Below are 20325 nucleotides of genomic sequence, written 5' to 3' on the forward strand. Positions count from 1 at the left end.
TTTGCTCAAGGGCACCCCGGCAGGGCCCAGGAGGTGAACTGGGACCTCTGCAAGTAGCAGTCCACACTCCATATTTAGGTCTGATCGGGGACTTGAACCGGCAACCCTACGGCTCGCAGTCCACAGCCCCTACTCACTGAGTCACTGCTGGAAATGTTGGCATATTCACAACTCCAATTATACTAGATGCTAAAGTGGTCTAAAAACAAGCACCCATCATACACACACACAATAATGAAGTGGACAAAGTGCAGTTGCGTTTCAAGATTTTATTGTGCTTTGGGACAGATGATAATGTCAACGATCACTGAAACACTTGTATTTCTGCCTGCATCCGATGCACAGTGGTGGTGTGGCACAGCTGCATCTTTAAGGAGCACTGATCAGTTAGTTTTCGATGGGTGCGGCAGGCTTGGTCAGCTGCTGGAAGATGGCCTCCATCTGCTGCTGGAAGCTATCGATCTGGGGCTGGAACTGAGCCTGCACGTTGGCGGCCAGGGGCTTGATCTGGGCCTCGGCGTTGGAGGCCACGGTCTGCAGCTGCTCCTGGATATGAGCCACCAGGGGCTCCAGCTGAGTCTTCTTCTCATTCACGAAGCTCCTGTGGGGTACAACATGAGCACCATGAGACAAAAGCATAGATACTAGAATACAAAAAACAATCTGACCTGCATATTACACAACTGGTTAAATAAACAAGTGCTGTACTTATATACAATTATTGTGTCCTTTATGAGTATTTGCAATATTTTATCTGACTTGTATAATAAGGCAATTGTGGTGCTTTTTACTTTATATATAAAGCTCTAATTACTTGGCAGTAGATATTTATATATGCACCCTAAAATTGAAAGTTAAATTATGATTTATTCAGTGGTGGAAAAAGTAGGAGAAATAAAAGTAAAAAAGACATGCATCAATATATACTTAAGTACTCCTTATACAACATTTCAGAATTATATTATTTTACTGGATTATAATTAGAGATATATTTGTCTTCAGCACTTGTTTATACCTCCTTATACTGTTCATAGTGTAAATACTTCAGTTGTTTATATCTGTCAGATGCATGTATTTATAGTATACAATGAATTACACTGCATTACTAACAGCATGTCGTTGTTTTAGTACTTTCTAATCTGTCTAAGTGTACATTCAAATAATTCATTATGTCATCATATATTGTAATTTATTACTTAATTTAACAATGTAGCAATAATCTTAATCTCCAAAGTGATTTACTAAAACTGTATGACAGCCAGTAGATGTGACTGAGTGACTGAACTCTGAGTTAGTTGGATGTCTGCCTGTACTCACGTAGCCTGGTTGGCCAGGTCGTGGGTGCGTATGATCTCGGTCAGGTCCAGAACCATCTTGTTCTTCATGTCCTCAAGGTACTGACCGAGCTTTTCAAGATCGGCAGTATCTTGGGCAAAGCTTCCTGTGGGTTTAAGGAAAGTCAATGTTAAGAATGTTTTTCTGCCCAACAGAATACATGCACTGTCAAATTTGAAGAAAGTAAAATGTAAAGATCATACCTTGTGCCAGAGCAAGCAGAACAACGGCTGCGATGAGGGAGAATTTCATGGCTGCTGAGTGGAGGAGACCTACAAAAACAAATATACTCAATTATTATCTATGTTTGATATTACCTGGGGCCAGAGTGCTGCGTGTTCCTCTCTCTATTATTTCTGTTTTTGCAATAAAACCAAAATGAAAAGCATCAAGATGAGTCATTAAGTTGTTTTCTGAAGTTGAATAGATATTTGTTTCTCAATCAGATGACTCACTGATGAAAGTTCTCACATTTTCCAGGAATCACAGTCAGTCTTCTGGTAATAAAATACATATTTTCTAGTTTGTCCAAACGCCCACATGTCAACTTGTAAACTTGATCTGGCTTATCATTGACGTCCTGTCAACACTAATAGGTGAACCTTGACTTTGGAGTAATTTACCACAACAATGTGTTCCCAAGGTCACAAAGTTAACCTTCATGTTTTAGAGCAACAAAACAAGATTTATTTAGTATTAATACATCTGTTGTGAATTTAGAATAAGATATGTTTAAGGAGAAAGAATATTCTCATACCGTTGTAGCCCACATTTATTCACCCAATTTAAAGTGCCTAAAATTCATTTTTTTTAACCAAGTTATCGCATAGTTTTTCCACTTCTCTTACACTATGCTTCTCACACCTCAGTGGTGAATACTACTTTGGGTCATTTATTTATTATTTTAAACTTTTAATTAAGCTTAAAATCTGATTGGCTTGTCACAGGTCACAACAAATGTACGGACCGTATTCCATACTATTGTCACAATTAAGTTAAACATAAATGAAATATCAAATGTAATTTTAGATAACAAAATCAAGTACTTCAGGACCAGAAAATGTTTGGCAAATTAACAAAGGACTTCAACAAGTTTCAGAATTTGGTTGTTAACTGAACAGAAGACGTTTAGATGATTTTACTCATGTTAACCATAGTATACTTTATACTACCCTGATATGGAGTCAAACATGATTTGTATATCTCCTTTAGACATCATTTCCAGTCAGAGTATCAAAATAGAGAAACAGGTTTGCTTCTTAAAAACAGCTGTTGTAGATGAGAAATCTAAACCAACATAAAACATTTTTTCACAAACTAATAAAACTGAATTAACTAAATTCAAAGAAATAGATTGAAAGGGATCATGCCATAACTTTATATAAACGTATGACATTGAAGACTTCAGGAGCAAATGCTACCCAATTTTAAGACATGTCATTCTTTAGTTCAAATTCACCCCATCCTATTGTCATTATTAACATCTGCTCTCTCTTCAAATCTCTAAGAGACAAGGCACATTTGACTTTCAATGCATTACATTTCAGTCTTAAGTTTGTGGAATTGTCTCAGTAGTTAAAGCGCATAAGCAAATTATATGAACAGATTCAAACTCACCTGTACTGTAGGAGAAAACTTGACCGGATGGTGCCTTCCTGCTGGACTCCCCCACCTCTTATAGTCACACATGCTGATGCAGCGCCGTCCTCCTGTGAATCTGATTGGACAAGATAAAGCAACAAAACATTATTGGATGTTTGGGCCAGTGAGGGGATCACAGCGCCAACCCTTGCTGCTCATCTGCCACCTGGGCAAACAAAAGCAAAGTCCAACAGTCCCTCTGACTGTCCAACACCAGAGTGCATCTTATCATGGTGATTAAATAAAACGCTCAATTACTGAGAACAGCATCACCACGATGACGTTGAGGCCAAACTTTGTTATTGCCACATCAGCTGCAAAATATATGATAAGAAATAAGACAACTGAAAGACTGTCCTGTTTTATCCCTGTTGATTTCATTATTGTTTTAACATACCCTGATTCATTTATAATTATTTTACAATTGTTCACAGATTTTGTTACTTTTGTCAATAATGGCACCCTAAACTAAGCTTTTAATTGTATTTACTCAACTTTACTTCAATTAAGGTTGTAATGGGATCATGATTCAATCATTTACATTTAAAATAAGGGATGAATCATAAATGACCATTCCTTAGCTTTCATGGTATTTGTGTAAGGCACTGATGAACTGTGATTGATTGATGGATGTTCTGATAAAATTCTTGGAGCATTGAACTGAAAACACAATGAGTACACGGGAGAACAGCAAATTGACGTCAGGTTTTGGCTGGAGAATTGACAATGTTGACAGAATTACTCACAGTTGTGACAGTACTTTCTGCCCAAACCAACTCTTCTCTTCCCCTGCTCTTAGAAGCATAATCAACATTACATTACAAGACGCTGCAAGTCCTGTCCCCGGTCAGGTCACACTGTCCTGTTACTGTCTGAATAATAGATTGTTTTATCTTCATGTCTAAGACACAGCTGTGGTTGAAACCCAAGAACAAAGAAAGTCCAGCCTCATCAAACTGGTAGAAACCGCTTCCCCAAGGCTGGAAAGAGAGCAGTTTAAATGATCAGAACATAGACTAAAGGGCCCTATGAATAATTTCCTATAAGAAGTGATCTGTGAAGTTTACATGTTGAGTAGTGTGTTGCCATGACATTTGGGATAGAATCACGTTCCCTTGAATCACAAGGCCAACATTTCAATTAGTCCTGTATAGATCTGCAAAACCAATTACGTTCCCATCAGCCTCAGCTGTGCTCTGTGTTAGTTAGCAAAGGTTAGCATGTTAAAACTAAGACGTCATGTTTGGATGTAGCTCATTTCATCACTGTGCTTAAGTATTGCCTCACAGAGTTGCTATTGTGGTTGTGAACTTGCTATTTATTTACCAGTGTTGGGGAGGTGTTGTTAGGGAGGAAACTACATTTTGCAGTAGCTTGCTGGTAGTTCAACCACTTTTATATTTTCATCAATGATAACAGTGATTCAATAGTCGATTAGAAATGTTTTGCCTTTTAGTTGTTTCCAACCTTTTATTTTGGGTAATAAGACGAAAGGAATGCTTTTTTATTTTATTTTCCACTGTAATAACCCCCCTTTGACCAAACAGACCACGTTTTCTTTCATGCATTAGCCATCCCAAGACACTTGACCTTTGACCTTTGTGTAGTGCCTGGCTGACCTTATGTGAAGACTGTTTTAGTTATTAAGATCGTGAAAGTCAGATGTTACAATACTCACAAGTAAACAACAACTTTAAGTAATACAATGTGATAAATGACTTATTTCTTTAGTGGTATTGAGGTTATATCTCAGACATGAACATGGTGGAAAAAATAAAACAGAACAATGAAATGCCATTTTTATTTGGCATGTGACTCTTTTGTTTAAGACTTTTCTGCAATATATATCACATATATACAGTATATGGTCAATCTAATCTAATTGTTTTACTATTTAAACACACTTTTTCTAAGTACCTTTAGTTAACCAAACTGGATTTCTACTTAGAGTAGCTCTGCTGAATAGTTCAACTTCTTCCTTTGTGACAAAGTTGGTGGCTTGCAAATCTATGGTTTTAAAGTAGCTTTCCTAACACTGTTATTTACTATATATATCATGAACTCTGATTATGTGCTTTTACTAAATGTCTACCTTAACAGGTAGGGAATGAGTTAAAGTTCAGTGTCCTGTTTGGGAGTGAATACAAAACCTTACATTGTAGAGTTATTAGTCACAAAACACTGTAGTCTTTTAAAATGTCCGCTGTTCTTTCGAGCAACATATGACATTCATTATTGTGGATGAAAACCTTCTACCTTTGGTTTACATCCAACAGGGTGTTACTGCTACCAGTTTATCTTTATGGCTGTTGTAAAATAATTAATTCTCAACCCCGAATCCACCCCCAGCCATAAACCAGTCAACAAATTGGGAATACAGGGGAATTATGTGAGAATTGAACATAAACAACAGGAGCTGTTTAATAAAACTTGAACAACAATCCTTTGAGTCTCTTTTCATGTACTGGAAAAACCCTTCACTGGAGTTTTAAAAATCAGGTTTTGACTTTAAAGCTTGATGGAAACCAGATGTGGGAATCTCCCTGTCCAGAGTGTGTTCACGGCTGGCCTGGACTCCCCGGGTGGAAACGGCTTTAGGTTGTTTACGTCTCCCAACTCATCCTCTAGAAAAGAAAAACAAATCTGGTATGCAAGGCATGCAGGGAAGACACTGACCTGAGTCTAAACGCTGCAGCAGCAGGAGGAGGTGGGAACTGTTTGATAGAACTGTTTGATAGAAAGTGGAGTATTGTGTGTAATTTTGTTGAACATAAACTCAGAAAAACCTGAAAAAAAAGAGAGACAGAAGAAAATGTCCTAAATAATATTTTAGGGGTTCTTTCTATTGTGGCAGTAAATGCAGCATTATGATGTTTTATAGTGTTGGTTGTTTCATTTGTAACAATGTCTAATATCTAATGTTGATAAAAGGACTCAACCTTGACCTGAGTAAAACCTTAAAAAACATAGTCTAAAAATAAAAAGCAACAGTCCTGAACATCAACAAATTGAGAGGTACAGAAGTATTATCATCAAAATGAACTCCAAGTATAAAAAGTATACTTTTCATTAAGCAGAATGGTCTTTCAAAGAGTTATATTATTATAGCATCAGTTCTTCCCACACATTTTTTTATGTAAGATCCTTTTAATGTTGTATCTGTGGATACTTCGTATAGTACTAGATTGATAATATGCTACTGCGTCTTTTCCTGTTTACTTGTTACATGTTAAAATTATCAAAATCTTAAAGATCGTAGTAAAGTAAAAAAGCAATACTTTTCTCTAAGATGTAGTGGTGTAGGGTGAAAGTCTAAAGTATGCTTAATAACTAAAGTGAAAGTAAAAATTGTACTGGAATACTTTCACATTCCACCACTCATATCTTATGAGCTAATATAATGATTTGTAATATAAAGTATTGTATATATATATGTTTGATCAGATTCTGTGTTCATCCCCTTCATAAATAAAGTAAAGAAGTATTACCAGGGAAATGACCTCAGAGTTACTGTCTCTGTAGGAAGATAGGAATGTGACTGATACAGTATGATTAGATTGTTACCGATGCATCAATGAGTAATCAGGACTTTACTGTTGTAGCTGGTTGAGGTGGAGCGAGTTTAAAGTACTTTATTAGCTGTAGTTCACTGTTTCCCAACGTAGGGGTCAGGGCCTACTTCAAAGGGTCACAGGATAAATGTGATGGGTCTAAACATGAGATGATTAATGAAACTGTAGAGAAGACAAAAAACAAAGTTCTGAAAAATATTATTTATAATCATTGTTTGGAAATTGCTATAATCGTTGCTTTTGTTCATCAATCATTGGAGCATTGCACTTCTTATGGTTTTAAACTGTAATTTAACTGAAACAATATGAGAGGTTAAGAGGGGATAATATTTCATTATTTAATGTAGTGTATGTAAAGTAGCAAAATATACAAAACCTCAAATTACTTTTATTTTCCACCACTGGATTTTTGACATGCAAGCTTACTTCAATAAACACACAATGTTTAGGTCAGTGGTTTGTTATAAGGATAGTGATTCCATCAACAGTCAGAGAAAGAACTGATCACAAGAAGTGGTCAAAAAAGGTAAATGGCCCTGCCGAGCAGCTTTAGAAAAGGACTGCAGAACAACATCAGTGTTGAATTGTCCCAGAGCTGCATAGCTGAGGTTACTGATGTAATGAAATGAGAGCACGCCCTCCAGTGAGCCAAACACTCATTACAGTTGTGATAAAGGATGGTTTGTTTTCCTTTGTGTTGTATGTGCACTTTAAAGTAATCAATGCTACCAGGCCACGTCTCAGATGTTAGATTGATCTGAGATACCCAGTCGCTCAGTCTACTAGATTTGTTAAAAATGTGTTTTGGCAAATTCAGATCTGAGAAAAATGATATATTCAAATTCTCCCCATCATCCTTCTCCACACTCCTCTGGCCTGAAACCAGACCACAGAAAGAATGAGAATGTGCACAGGCTCCAGAAAAGTCATAAAAAACCTTTAGTAAGCTCTAGAGGAGGACTCATTTCCTCCCCAAGTCCTTGGTGGTCCACTAACTTAAAGTTTAACCCAGGTACTTCAGACTTTCATTGTCTGTTCCAGAGAAGCATCGTTATTGTTTTCAGCCTCTTATCGAGTAAACTGAGTTACTTCACTTTAGGGTTTAATCACATGCTTCAGGCTGCAGAGCCCACACTGTAGTTTTGCTCTGTTCGTCCCAGAGAACAGGGGAGGCTCAGATTTCTTGGCTGGATACCTCTTTGACTTTCTACTGCTGCATTCAGGTGCTTTAGTAAATGTCGTAATTATGAAAACATAATGCACATAACTGAACATTGCATAGAGGAAATTAGGATGTTATTCATGCTCAAGTCACCAAATGTTTCAATTAGATTTATTTTCATTTTAAAGCATTTCCATCTGTTTCCCGTTTGTGCCATTAGACCATTCATAGGGGAACTGGGTTATCTATTACATTGTCAGTTCCTATTATCAAATCTTTGTTTTAAATCCTGGTGCATAAAACATTGCAAACACTGTTTCATTTCATTCAATCCAGCAAAACAATTATCATACAGTAGAATACAACTTTTCTGACCTAAATTGTTTTCTGACAAAGCTCAAAATGTTTAACTTTACAAATTGTATTGTATTGATCCCTGAAGCTGTAACTGATAACATAGGAAATCAGTAGCAAGGTCAAAGTTAAGAGAAAGTGTTTCTTTTAGATAACATTAATTTATTTTACTTGGACAGAAAGCCTATGACACACAATCGCAACATTGGCACTATGGGTTTTACAATACTTTTCAAATGGCAAACTCTATCCTAAAACAGTACATTTGGATTAGAAAAATACACACAAACACACAAACAAAAAAAACAAAAAAATATTTGCATGCAAACACCAAATATGCCTATAACCATACCATATTTAGCAAACACCCAACATCCATTACAAAGTGTTAAGTAAGGTGTACATAATGTTAGAGAAATTAAGTGTATTTATCTTAATAATATAATTAATGCATTAACACTGTGTACAGTGATGGATTCCCCAGCTCTAAGTATTTAGAGAACGAGGGGTCCTTGAAGGCACCGGTTGACTGACATCCCCGCAGTCTAATCCACACAGTGAAGATGCACAGCAGCGGTGAAATGTGTCGAATCAACATCGGCTAACTACTTCTCTAGGCTGTGATTGACAAAACCCCGCTAACACTTTGTTCCTCTAGCCTCTACAGACCGTGTTTATTCCTAAAACCGTCGGGTACACATTTAACCCACACCGGGACTTCGCAGACGTTACGTCGGGACAATGGAATCTCACGTCCTCCCGGACAGTATCCGCCCTCAGCGGCTGCAGCCAGGCATCGGATTCGGCTCAGGACCGACCGGGACGCTCCGCTCCTCTCTCCGGCCCGGGGTGACGGTCCCCATCGCGCCGCTGCTGCCCTCCCCGGCCTCTCTGTCCGCCTCGTCCGGGCCTCCTCCGCCGCCTCCTCCGCTGCAGCTCCACAGCCTGTACGGCGGGCTGGGAGCGGGGCCGTGGCCGGGGGCAGGGCACTGTAACCCGGGGAACCCGGCGGTGCTGAAGGAGGCGGTGGAGGCTGTGGTCCGGAGCTTCGCTAAACACACTCAGGGCTACGGCAGAGGTAACGGGGATAATGCTCTGTTAATGTGGAGACAAATGGTGTTAACATGTGGCATATAGACAGAGGTGGGAAAAGTAATCATATCTTGTAGGCTACTTTAGTATAAGTATAACTACCAGAGTGTAGGAATACTCTGTTACAAGTAAAAGTCCTGCATCCTGCACCAACAGTACTCATTATGCACATTGGCCCATTTCAGAATAATACATTTTTATGTTTTAATTATAATTATTGATGCATTAAAGTGTTATCAAAGCTGGTAAAGGTGCAGATAGTTGTAATTACTTAGTATACTGCAGGATAGCTTGTGGATTACTCAAGGTGTAACTAAAGTATGATTTAAGTGTTGATTATATTTCATATCATTAATCCAAATCTGCATAGTAACTAATGGTATTAAATAAATGTATAGGAGTAAAGGTACACTATTTACATATGTAGTGGGGTAGAAGTACATTACATAGTAGCAAAACATTGAAATAAGTAAAGTACAAGTATCTAAAAATTGTATTTAAGTACCGTACTTGAGTAAATGTACTTAGTTATTTTACACCACTGCTGGCATATAGTTTAGTTTATACTTGGGGAGTTTTGAGGAGCAGAAAGCCACTTTGAGCTGCACCATTTGTTTGGATGTGGATTAGCAACAGACACAAATGAAGCTACATTCCTTTATTATGTTTGGTTGCACACTGAAAACTATACTGACATTATATTGTTTTTACTTATAGGATTGACCGTGTTCTTTTGGGATGCAATGTCACCAAAATGTTTTTTTTTTTTAATTAAAGTTTTCCTCTAATATTTAGATAGCTATAACATTGGCTTTTATCCCTCCATTAAAGGATTAAGACATAGCTGCAGGGGGTTACATTTACACACAATAAGCTTTAATACCTATACATTAGCCTAATTAAATGTAACTTATTTTTAAATTGGACACGGTACACTACTGTCCTGTAATGTAGACAGTAAAACGTACTAACAACAAAGGAAAGGCAGGGACTTCACTTATTATCAGTATATCTAGTGGGTACATTTAGGTTATTCACATCTTTACTGATCAAAATAGACATCCGTATATTAATTATCAAAAATATGTTTGTGGATTATCCAGACTCTCTCATCGAGCTTTAACAGTGGTATGCAATGAACTGTTAACTTAAAAAAATCAAAAATCACAAGGTATAGTTTATTTGTGCTTATATCTGTTTATCATAGTTTACCTACCTTTATAAAACATGTTATTCATCTCTATTGCATGCTGGAAAGCCCTATGCATAAGACATTACACCAAAAGCTGCTGTCCTGTTGGCGGTGGAGCTGACACAAATGTTCCTCCCCGCTGCTAATAGGATTTATTTCCAAAAGATTGTCCCTCTGTGCTCCTGACTAACAGCCTCTTTCCTCCTCTATCCCATTTAGGCAGCTTAACACCTTCAAATTTGGCAGGACCATAAAGACTGTTGGTATTTTTGTCTTAATGTTGCTCCAATTTTTGTATTTAATCTTGCGACAAAGGAGTTCTTGTTACAGAAAATTATTTGTTATATTTTAGCATTTGGAGATAATAATTTCCCCTACATTATACAGTAATTTGGGGTTTCTATATTTTCTTTGTGGCATAGTTATTATTCAGCCATTATCGGGGAATGAAAAGGCCTTTATTTGTCTTAAGAGTATTAAGACAGGGGGTCATTCTGCCAGGGACCATTTTCAAATGGTCCCTGGCAGAATGACCCTCAAGTATTTACCCTGGCTGATATCATTTTTTATGTCTATTTATGTCTATTTTGTCTTTTCCACGTGATATATTTGTCAGTCATGTGCTGATTGAAATCAGGCCACTGCCTCCTAGTTTGTTTGAGTCTGGGCCAGCACCATTGTCACATGCCATCCTCCTCTATCTCAAAATATTTCCTGTCGTTCTATCTTATCACTGCACCGATCCCTGAGAGGCTCAAAAATAACTCGGTCAGGGTCTGAATGATTTGTTTTCTTGAGTCTATTTCTGGTGGACTCAGTACTTCATGTATATTATGGGGGACTCATCATACATCTAGCACTAGCTTAAGTTAACTATTGGACGGATACATATGAGAAATGTCTTTGTTGTAAAAGTAATATAACGGAGAGCTACTTGCTTTGTTTATAATATTGAATTGGCTGTTCTCAATAGCAAATTGTTGTTTACATGTTATTACTTTTTATTGGCAACCAGCAAGGGAACATTTTTTAGAGAGCACAGTATTTTCCCTTTTCACACAGTAAGAGCCTTTTTTGGATTGCAGTTTAGGGATTGATATATCAAATGTCAGAATTTAGCTCTTAAACACACTGATCAGTCTCCAGATTTGAGAGCGATTGAAACAAGAGCTCAGCAGTAAAGAGCTCAGAGAAAACTGATGATGTTGGCTGCACTCACATTTCCCTGCAGATCCAAACAGAAGTAATCATTTCCGATTCAGCCGCAAATCCTTTACTGCTTTTCTTTGTTGTTGTTTTCCTTTTGGAGGGCAGGGATGTAGCTTTGTCACATGAGCACATCAAGTGTAGAGTTGTAGGGAGTGTTTTTTCTTTAACCAGCTCCTCTGAGGTGATACAGAGTTTCCTCTCATCAGCCACCACCTAAATATTTCCAGGAAAAACCTCTGGCATCCTTAAGATGACCTCCCCCCCCTCCCTTCCCATCTTTTTGTTTAGAGAAGATGTCACAGAGTACAGTTAGAAAATGTTGATCTACCACACTGTGACAAGGATTTTTATACTTCCTGAAAGTACATTTTAATTATACACAGCTGCACTGTCAGGAAATTAATTAATTAATATATATATTTGAAGTTCAGCAAACAAGCAACAACAGTTTATACATGGCATAATTTGCATCCACATAGAGAGTAACATACATAATATAAATCAATAAAAAAACCTGTAAAGAAACAGAAGCTTTTGCGAATTTCACAATGAAATCAGTACAGCACCATATCCAATTGCTAGTAAAAATGTGAAGTTTGTCCGCATGAATCCCTTCTCAGTATGACTTCAATTTTCGACAATCCCCCCCACATGTGTGTGTGTGTGATCTCCATCCTGTTTACAATCCGTCCAGCTCAAATGTGTTTTCCCTCCGTCATATTTTGATACATTGGAACTACTTATTCTCATGTTTCCTGCTTGTGATGAGGTTGCTTTCATCTCTGTGCCCTGCAGTAAACGTGGTGGAAGCTCTGCAAGAGTTCTGGCAGATGAAGCTGACCAGAGGCGCCGACCTGAGAAACGGAGCTCTAGTTGTTTATGAAATGGTCCCATCCAGCAACCCTCCTTATGTCTGCTACGTCAGCCTTCCCGGAGGCAGCTGCTTCGGGAGTTTCCAGGTATCTTGTGTTTCATTTCTTAGCATGCTTGTGAGAACATCATCACATCTTCTTTTGATTTTAAGAAAGTGCTTATTGGTGTTTTACAGTATGATTATTTGTAACAAAAGTGGTCACTAATGTGCTATGTTAGTTACAAGCTGAAACATTTCCAACATGAACCACTGGAGAGCTCAGTTGGAGCTGGTAGTATTAGGCAATGTCCTCCCATCTGTCTCTCCCTTTGAACACTGCATCTAAATTAAAAGCACTCTCTGGCTCAAAAAATATCTTTAAAAAAAACCCACATGCTTGCAACCACAGCACACTAAATATGGATTCTCAGGACAGATAAAAAGTGTCTGTTCACAGTGTGAACTCCACATAAACACTGGCTGGCTTTATGTTTTGGACTGTAAATCTGTAACAGTGATCGTATCTGACCGCTAATGCATGATTCCTTCCCCGTTTGACAGTTCTGTCCCACCAAAGCCGAGGCACGACGCAGCGCTGCCAAGATCGCCCTGATGAACTCTGTTTTCAATGAACATCCCTCCCGCCGCATCACAGACGACTTCATAGAGAAGAGCGTCAGTGAGGCGCTAGCCTCCTTCAATGTAAGTTATTTATAATAGATTACAGGAAGTCCTGTGCTCAAGTGATTCACTGGCAGTGAGGAGGAAGTCACAGTGTATCTGCACTGTGTTGTGCTGATATGTGAATGAAAGTTATAGAAAATAAAGATTAAATAATGCATTAGTATTAATTCATGTGGTACTGTTTTTTACACTCACACTACCTCACTGCATTTACATTTTATTTTAAAACTGTGACTACTTTGCAGATGTTATGATTGATTTAGTTTTCTGAGTAGTAGGTTAGTCCATTGCAGTGTATTCCAACGTATTCTGTATATTTTATATTGTGTGCTGTATGGATTATCTTTAGATGAATTGTTAATATGTATATATTTACTGTTTATTTTGTATTGATGTGCAATGCCTATTTTTACATCCTGCTGTACAAAACAATTTCCCAAATTAGGAGCAAAAAGTATATCTTATCTAATTTTGAAAATCTCATGCAGTTAGAAACATGAACATGGCTATTTGTCCACAAATAAATGATGCCGTAAAAAGGAAAATAAGGAATATTACTTTGCCATACATTTTTCAATCAACTTTCTTAAAAGAAATTCCGTCAGATATCATTATTTTTTAAAATACACTCCTACAAAACATGTTTTGTATGCATACAACACACAGTTAGATTTCATGTCACCATACCAGAGGCCTGTACTACGAAGCTGGATTTTCGCTTAGCCGGCTAACTTCAGGGAAATCTCGGGCTTTCCGGTCCTACGACGCTGGTTCTCTTTTTAGCAGGCTAGATTTCCATGGTAACTTATGCATCAGTTCTTCCCACACATCTTTTTATGTAAGATCCTTTTAATGTTGTATCTGTGGATACTTCGTATAGTACTAGATTGATAATATGCTACTGCATCTTTTCCTGTTTACTTGTTACATGTTAAAATTATCAAAATCTTAAAGATCGTAGTAAAGTAAAAAAGCAATACTTTTCTCTAAGATGTAGTGGTGTAGGGTGAAAGTCTAAAGTATGCTTAATAACTAAAGTGAAAGTAAAAATTGTACTGGAATACTTTCACATTCCACCACTCATATCTTATGAGCTAATATAATGATTTGTAATATAAAGTATTGTATATATATAAAACATAAAACTGAGCGGCAAACCTGCTCCGGAGCAGGTTAGGTGGCAGGCTAAGAGATCAACTCAGTGAAAGCACTGCCTGCTGACCAATCAGAGCTCCGTGTGCGGAGTTTAAAGCGATCAATTCATATTACAGGACAGAGGAAATACAGAAAAACTGCCGTTGCAGGAAAGACGGCCGGCCAAAATCAACTGACTGTGTGAACGTGAAAATTAATAGAATATCCCCTCCCATCTTCAGAGCAATCTGACTATTATAATATTAGCGTTAAGAAAGCTTACTTAAATATCTGCCACGACATAAGTAACCGGATCAGAGTAACATTAAGTACAGTCCGCGGCACTGTGAGTGCAGACGTCGATGTGTCCCATTATCATTCATATCATATCACATCATAATGTATCATATATTTCCTTATTTGAGTCAGCTTCTTGAGCCGTATCTGGCCGTGCAACACTCACAGTGTCACATACTGTATGCAGAAGTATTATTTTAAGCAACACATTAAGTTGACGAAACACTCGAGTCAAATTCTCCTAATTAAAGTCAGATCCACTCGTGTCTTGGACGGGGCAGTGATTTCATAAACCTGTTAATGTACGCATTCAAACACTTTTTCTTTTACCAGCTGTATTCACCTTGCAGGTGCAGCTATGTGGCTTTTATCCTGGATAAAGTGTTTAAGTCATGGATGTTTAAAGTTTAACTTCTTCATATTTGACTAATATTAAAGTTCACTTTTCATTCAGGAAGTATGACGCTGCGCTGTCAGTACGCTTGTCCGTGTTTGAGATTGGTCGAATGCTCCAAATACCACCCCTTTCATGTGAACGCGCACCTAACTAGATAGGACACGGCTGGCTTGAGCGATCCACTTGATAACCAGCGTCGTAGTACAGTTTAGCCAGAGCGCGTATGTTTTGGATTGGGCCAACCGGCTAACTCAAACATATCCAGGTTAGGTTGAACCAGCTTCGTAGTACAGGCCTCTGTTGTTTGAGCCAACACAGCTGGGTGACATTAACTTGTTGTTGTTGTTGTTTACAGGGAAACAGAGAAGAGGCTGACAACCCTAACACAGGAATTGGAGCATTTCGCTTCATGCTCGAGTCCAACAAAGGAAAATCCATGCTGGAGTTTCAGGTGTGGAAAATTCAGGAATGTTTGTCGTGTTAAGATGCATTTTCTGCCAGAGGATAGTGTGACGATAGAATTGCAAATAGCAGTGTGAAAGGTTTGAGCCTTGATGCCGTGTTTAGAGTGTTGTATGTGTTAAGCTTTAATGTGCATCTAATATAACAAAGATAAAGACCAGTTAAATGAAGTTTGTTTGCTTCTAGATCTATTGAAAGGGTTAAAACACAGCAGTTTGAGCCGATTTGTGACCTCTTTATCTTTTAACACAGAGCTTGTAGCCAGAACATCACCACCCTATGTCTAATTGGTAAAAGGGAAACTGAGGGAAGCATTCTTGTTTTGCAACACCGAGTTGTTACACATTTAGTCTCTTGAGGCGAGTTTCATCCCTGATTCCTGCTGTTTTAAATGTGTTTCAGGAGCTGATGACCGTGTTCCAGCTGCTGCACTGGAATGGAAGTCTGAAAGCCATGAGAGAACGACAGTGTTCCCGACAGGTACCGTCTTTCATCCGACATGGGTTCAATTATCCAATCGCAGACGTGGTGTTCATCACTTTTAATTTAGTCTTCTAAACAAACAACCTCTGTGTCCCATCTTTCCCTCATGGCATAACTGATGCAGAGCATTACACACTTTTGAGAGCAGCGATGAGCTGGAAAATAACATCACTGCAGATAAACAAGCACTATAAATGCTAACAAATAATGTCTCCATAAGCTTCTTGGTTTATGCAGCTGAATTGTGAAGTATGTTCAAATTGTAGATCCAAGAAATTGTCTTTGACTTTCTTGATATCAGGTTTGATATCTCTACTCCGACTGACTCTCTTTTCACCATATATAAGCTAACATAAGGCAAGCCAATGTGTACATCAAGACAAGATGCTTAAGAACAAAGACAAGGTGTATATAAAAAAAGACAGATTCAGAGTTCTCAGAAAGCAGCACCAGGCATCATAAGATTAAACCATTTAATGTTGGTTAAATACAGTGATTTGTTTCATTGAGAGATGTTCAGCCAAGAAATTGAGCCATTGTGATGTTTTTATATTATGTCTGTATTTCAAGTTGGGCAATATTGTCTTTTTTGAAAATGTCAAGGTTATACTTATTTGTGTATGTGAGGTAAAAACTAACTGTGCAGTACATTGCTACAGTAGAAAAAGAATGCAACTGATAGCAGAAACACAACATTTTAGAATGATTAAGAAAGAGTATCAATCGTGTCCGTCTGAATAAGATCATTATCTCCTTATATCATTTGAAATATAACGCTTGCTTTACACACAGGCGGAGATTTACTGAAGTCTGACCACATTTAACCTTGGAAGTCCACTTAGCTTCCTCTGTCTCATTTTATGTGCAGGAAGTGCTGGCTCACTACTCCAACCGGGCTCTGGATGATGACATGCGCACTCAGATGGCAGCCGACTGGGTGAACCGGGAGCAGAGTGTGGCGAGCACTATCGCACAGGAGGTGGCGTCGACGGAGCGAGAACTGGAGGACGCGAGGCTGGCGGGAAGAGAACTGCGTTTTTACAAAGAGAAGAAGGACATCCTGATGATTGCTGTGGGCCAACTCAACGCAGCCAACACTGCCACGCTGCCCTCGCACTAAACCTGCCTCCATCGTGGAAAAACATGCCTTCACTCTCCCGGTAATAGTACTGATTACATCATACATGTAAAGGTGCTTCATCTGAAAGGGTTTGTATCTTGTGTTTTGAATACCATGAGGACCAGGTAATCAGGCCTTGATTTACAGTATGCACAACCGTCCATAAAACCAACCCTTGCCGTTATAGCCGTTGCCTCTTTGTGCCTAGTGATTACAGGATAACAGTGCTTTAAAAAAGATACCTGTAAACTTGCTGGGCTTTTTCAACTGACTTGGGGTTAACATGTTTTTTATTATTTCATACTTTATTTGAGTCAAAGTAGACGAAACACACCCTGCCTTTCATCACTGAATGTACGGGACGTAAGTTTATATACCACCAAACCAAACCTTTTTTTTTTAAGGTTTGGATCATTCTTAATCTTTTTGATTTCCTTTATTTGGCTATGTTTACTCTGATAGTATTTTGGACACCAGCAAGTGAAGATAAAAACATTTATGGTTCCTTAAATCTAAATGGCAAGTACCCTGTGTACATAAATAATCAACATATTTTTTAAACACACAAAAACCGCAAGGGGATAAAAGATTCCAACTAACTATCGGTATCGTCAGATAGAGGCTTTAAAATGAAATATAGGAATCAGCCAGGAGTAAACATTTCCTCGGAAACAAAAATGCTTATATGTTACATAACAAAAATATGACTTGTTTTACATGTTGCCTTAGTTAAAGTAGTTTTTCTTATTATGCTTAGTCAATGTTCACATTTCTTCAAAATGTCTGCATATGCCAGAAGGCCATCGGGACAACAGTAGGCATAATGATATGTAAATAATTCCACTACAGGAGAGGCTTTATGTTTCCTGCAATATGATGGATAAAAAATACGTGCATATCGGTTTCCACATTGGCAATCGGCCACATGTGGAAACAGAATATGGTTACAGAATATCGGTATATCAAATATCTGCAAATACCATATCGTACATCCCTAAACCCTCGATAATGGTTACAAGAATGTGTTCTGCCTGTTGTAATGAAAAGAAAGTGTATATATGTGGCAATTGAAATGAATTCAAGACAGCATTGAAGCACACTCATATAAGAATGTGTAGGTTCTTTGTTTAAATATCAGCATTTGACTGATTGCTCAGGTTTTTGAAAAAGAAATCAGATAATGAACCGTCACTATGTATTTCTTTTTTATTGGTGGGCTTCTTACTATTTTAGTGTTCATTGTGTGCTTGGTGACCATGACAGTAGCTGAATGTATATTTTCAGTGTGCTATCAACTAAGGATCTGCAAAGCAATGCTGTTTAACATTTAGACGACTGAATTGTTATTGTGATGCAGGATGGGTTTGTCATGTGCTTCATTTAGAGAACAGAGTTTAGTAGACTCAAATGTAGGTCATGATCTCATTGAGTCAAAGAACAGTGTTGATTGGAGTCTAAATGTGAAGGCCAAAAAAACAAATTGAGGGATCTTTTGTGATTGAACAAGCAGTTTGTTTGTTAGCAGTGCTAGTGTATGTCAATGGGCTAAACAGTGTATATGAGTCGCACTTATCAAATGTTTTCATGTTGAAGGACCTAATTTAGTTCATGCTGAATATGTGATATCTTCATATTTCTCCATGTATCTAAAATGTATTGAATACATAATACGGATAAAGTCATGTTGGTGGGTAGCCTTTTAAAGACCCCATGTAATGGAAGTGAGAGTTTAATGGATAATGTGTTGCTCTTGTTGGATGTAGTGTGGGCAGTGAGTTATGCAAGTTAAACAGCAGGAGCGCTCATTCTCACTGCTAAATGCTGGATTATCAACAGCAGAAACTGATTACACTACATGTGGGGAGTCTGCAAATAAAAAACAAAGAAGCAGAGATGGAGTATGATTAAAGCCAGATTTAATTGTATTACTTCACTCTTTTCCCTGAATCATTGTGCCTTTTTTAAATTGGTTACACATGTAAACAACCTAAACATTTCATTTCCTTTAATGTGGTCTTTAAAGGAGGCTTTACTCTGTTTAAAATGTTTTTGTTATTTCATGTAAAGGTAAATATTACATGCTATATTATTGTTACTTATAGAAGATGTTTGGCATTTTGAGAAATGTGCTTATTCTCTTTCTGAAATAGAGTTACTAATCTCTTATTAGTCCATTTTAAATGTAAGGCTTCAGCTTAGCTTAAAGGCTGATTATCTGAATTGTTACAGTAGAGACGTGAATCTTGCCACCTGAAGATGAATAAGCACATTTCTCAAAATGTTGAAATATTAAAATGTTACATGACATAAGTTTATGAAGGATTTATTAAATCTTGTTACCTTTGGTATACATTTATAATCATTATATATTGTTTGTTTGGTACTCAGCTTGCAAAATATGTGTGCAGCACAACCAGGAAGATATTTCTGAGTAAGTTTTGTCTCTGCAGCAATCTTCAGTCAATACTGAAAAGTCAAAATAGACATTTGAACTGAAACAATGAACACTTAAACCTCACAACTCTGCAGCTCGAACCCTGCAAATCTTACATTTTTCTTTCACTTTGGTTTTCTCCTGCTTCCAGAACCTCATCTGCAGAGATGAACTATTTGAATGATCTTTTTACAGGAATGAGGCTCGAGATCTTAAATTGTGTGTTTATTTTTTATTTTTCTTGTTACTTTGATGCGTGTGTGTGATTTTTGACTACAAGCCATTCATGTTCGAGCTCTCTTCTTAAAAATGCCTTTTATCTTTCTTTGTGATCATTATCAATGAAGGCTTTTTTAAACAATATATTTTTTTGATATCCATTTTATAAAAGAACGTGGGCTTTTTATCTTTTATGCATGTTGTGTTGATTAAGTTTGTTTTTAATGTTTCGTATTCCATACAGTATTGTTTTATGATAGTGTTTCTGAAGGCTCTTATTGTATGTATTTTCTATGAATATTTTGTATTCCATGTTTATACTTTTATTAGATTTATATAATGTAATAAAATGGCTCATACAAAAGTGTATTAAATGGTCTTGTTACTTGTTTCAATCACAACTAGTATAAAAAGGTAATTATTAGTAATGTTTTATTGGTATGTGATGTGTATAATTTACACACAAAAAATTGCTTTTCAAAAACATTTTAGAATGAAATGTACCCATTTCATACAAAAGCATAGTGTGCTCCACACTTTGCTCTAAACGGGATAGGAAGGAAAAGGGCTATAAAGTGATATTGCTTATTGTTCCAGGCAATATAGATTGTTTCAATGTTATGTCTGCAGGAATTCCCGGTTCCTCTTTAATACATATTTAATGTTTAGTAAAATGCAGATAAAC

At 37.4% G+C, this 20325-nt stretch overlaps 2 protein-coding genes across 2 annotated transcripts; one reads left to right on the forward strand and one right to left on the reverse strand.

The window, feature by feature from the left end:
- Positions 1–251: 251 nt before the first annotated feature.
- On the reverse strand, positions 252–3011 carry afp4 (antifreeze protein type IV). The gene is made up of 4 exons (XM_034125248.1): positions 2953–3011; positions 1539–1607; positions 1318–1441; positions 252–601 (listed from the first exon to the last, which is right to left on the reverse strand). The coding sequence occupies exons 2-4, from the start codon at positions 1585–1587 to the stop codon at positions 388–390; spliced, it is 387 nt and encodes a 128-aa protein (XP_033981139.1). The 5' UTR covers positions 1588–1607; positions 2953–3011; the 3' UTR covers positions 252–387.
- A 5588-nt stretch (positions 3012–8599) lies between these two features.
- On the forward strand, positions 8600–19988 carry lix1l (limb and CNS expressed 1 like). The gene is made up of 6 exons (XM_034125249.1): positions 8600–9142; positions 12353–12516; positions 12972–13112; positions 15278–15373; positions 15787–15864; positions 16736–19988. Exons 1-6 carry the CDS (start codon positions 8806–8808, stop codon positions 16985–16987), a joined length of 1068 nt encoding a protein of 355 aa, XP_033981140.1. The 5' UTR covers positions 8600–8805; the 3' UTR covers positions 16988–19988.
- The last annotated feature ends 337 nt before the right edge of the window (positions 19989–20325 follow it).

This window comes from Trematomus bernacchii, unplaced genomic scaffold (genome assembly GCF_902827165.1).
Source record: "Trematomus bernacchii unplaced genomic scaffold, fTreBer1.1, whole genome shotgun sequence".
Taxonomy (NCBI): Eukaryota; Metazoa; Chordata; class Actinopteri; order Perciformes; family Nototheniidae; genus Trematomus; species Trematomus bernacchii.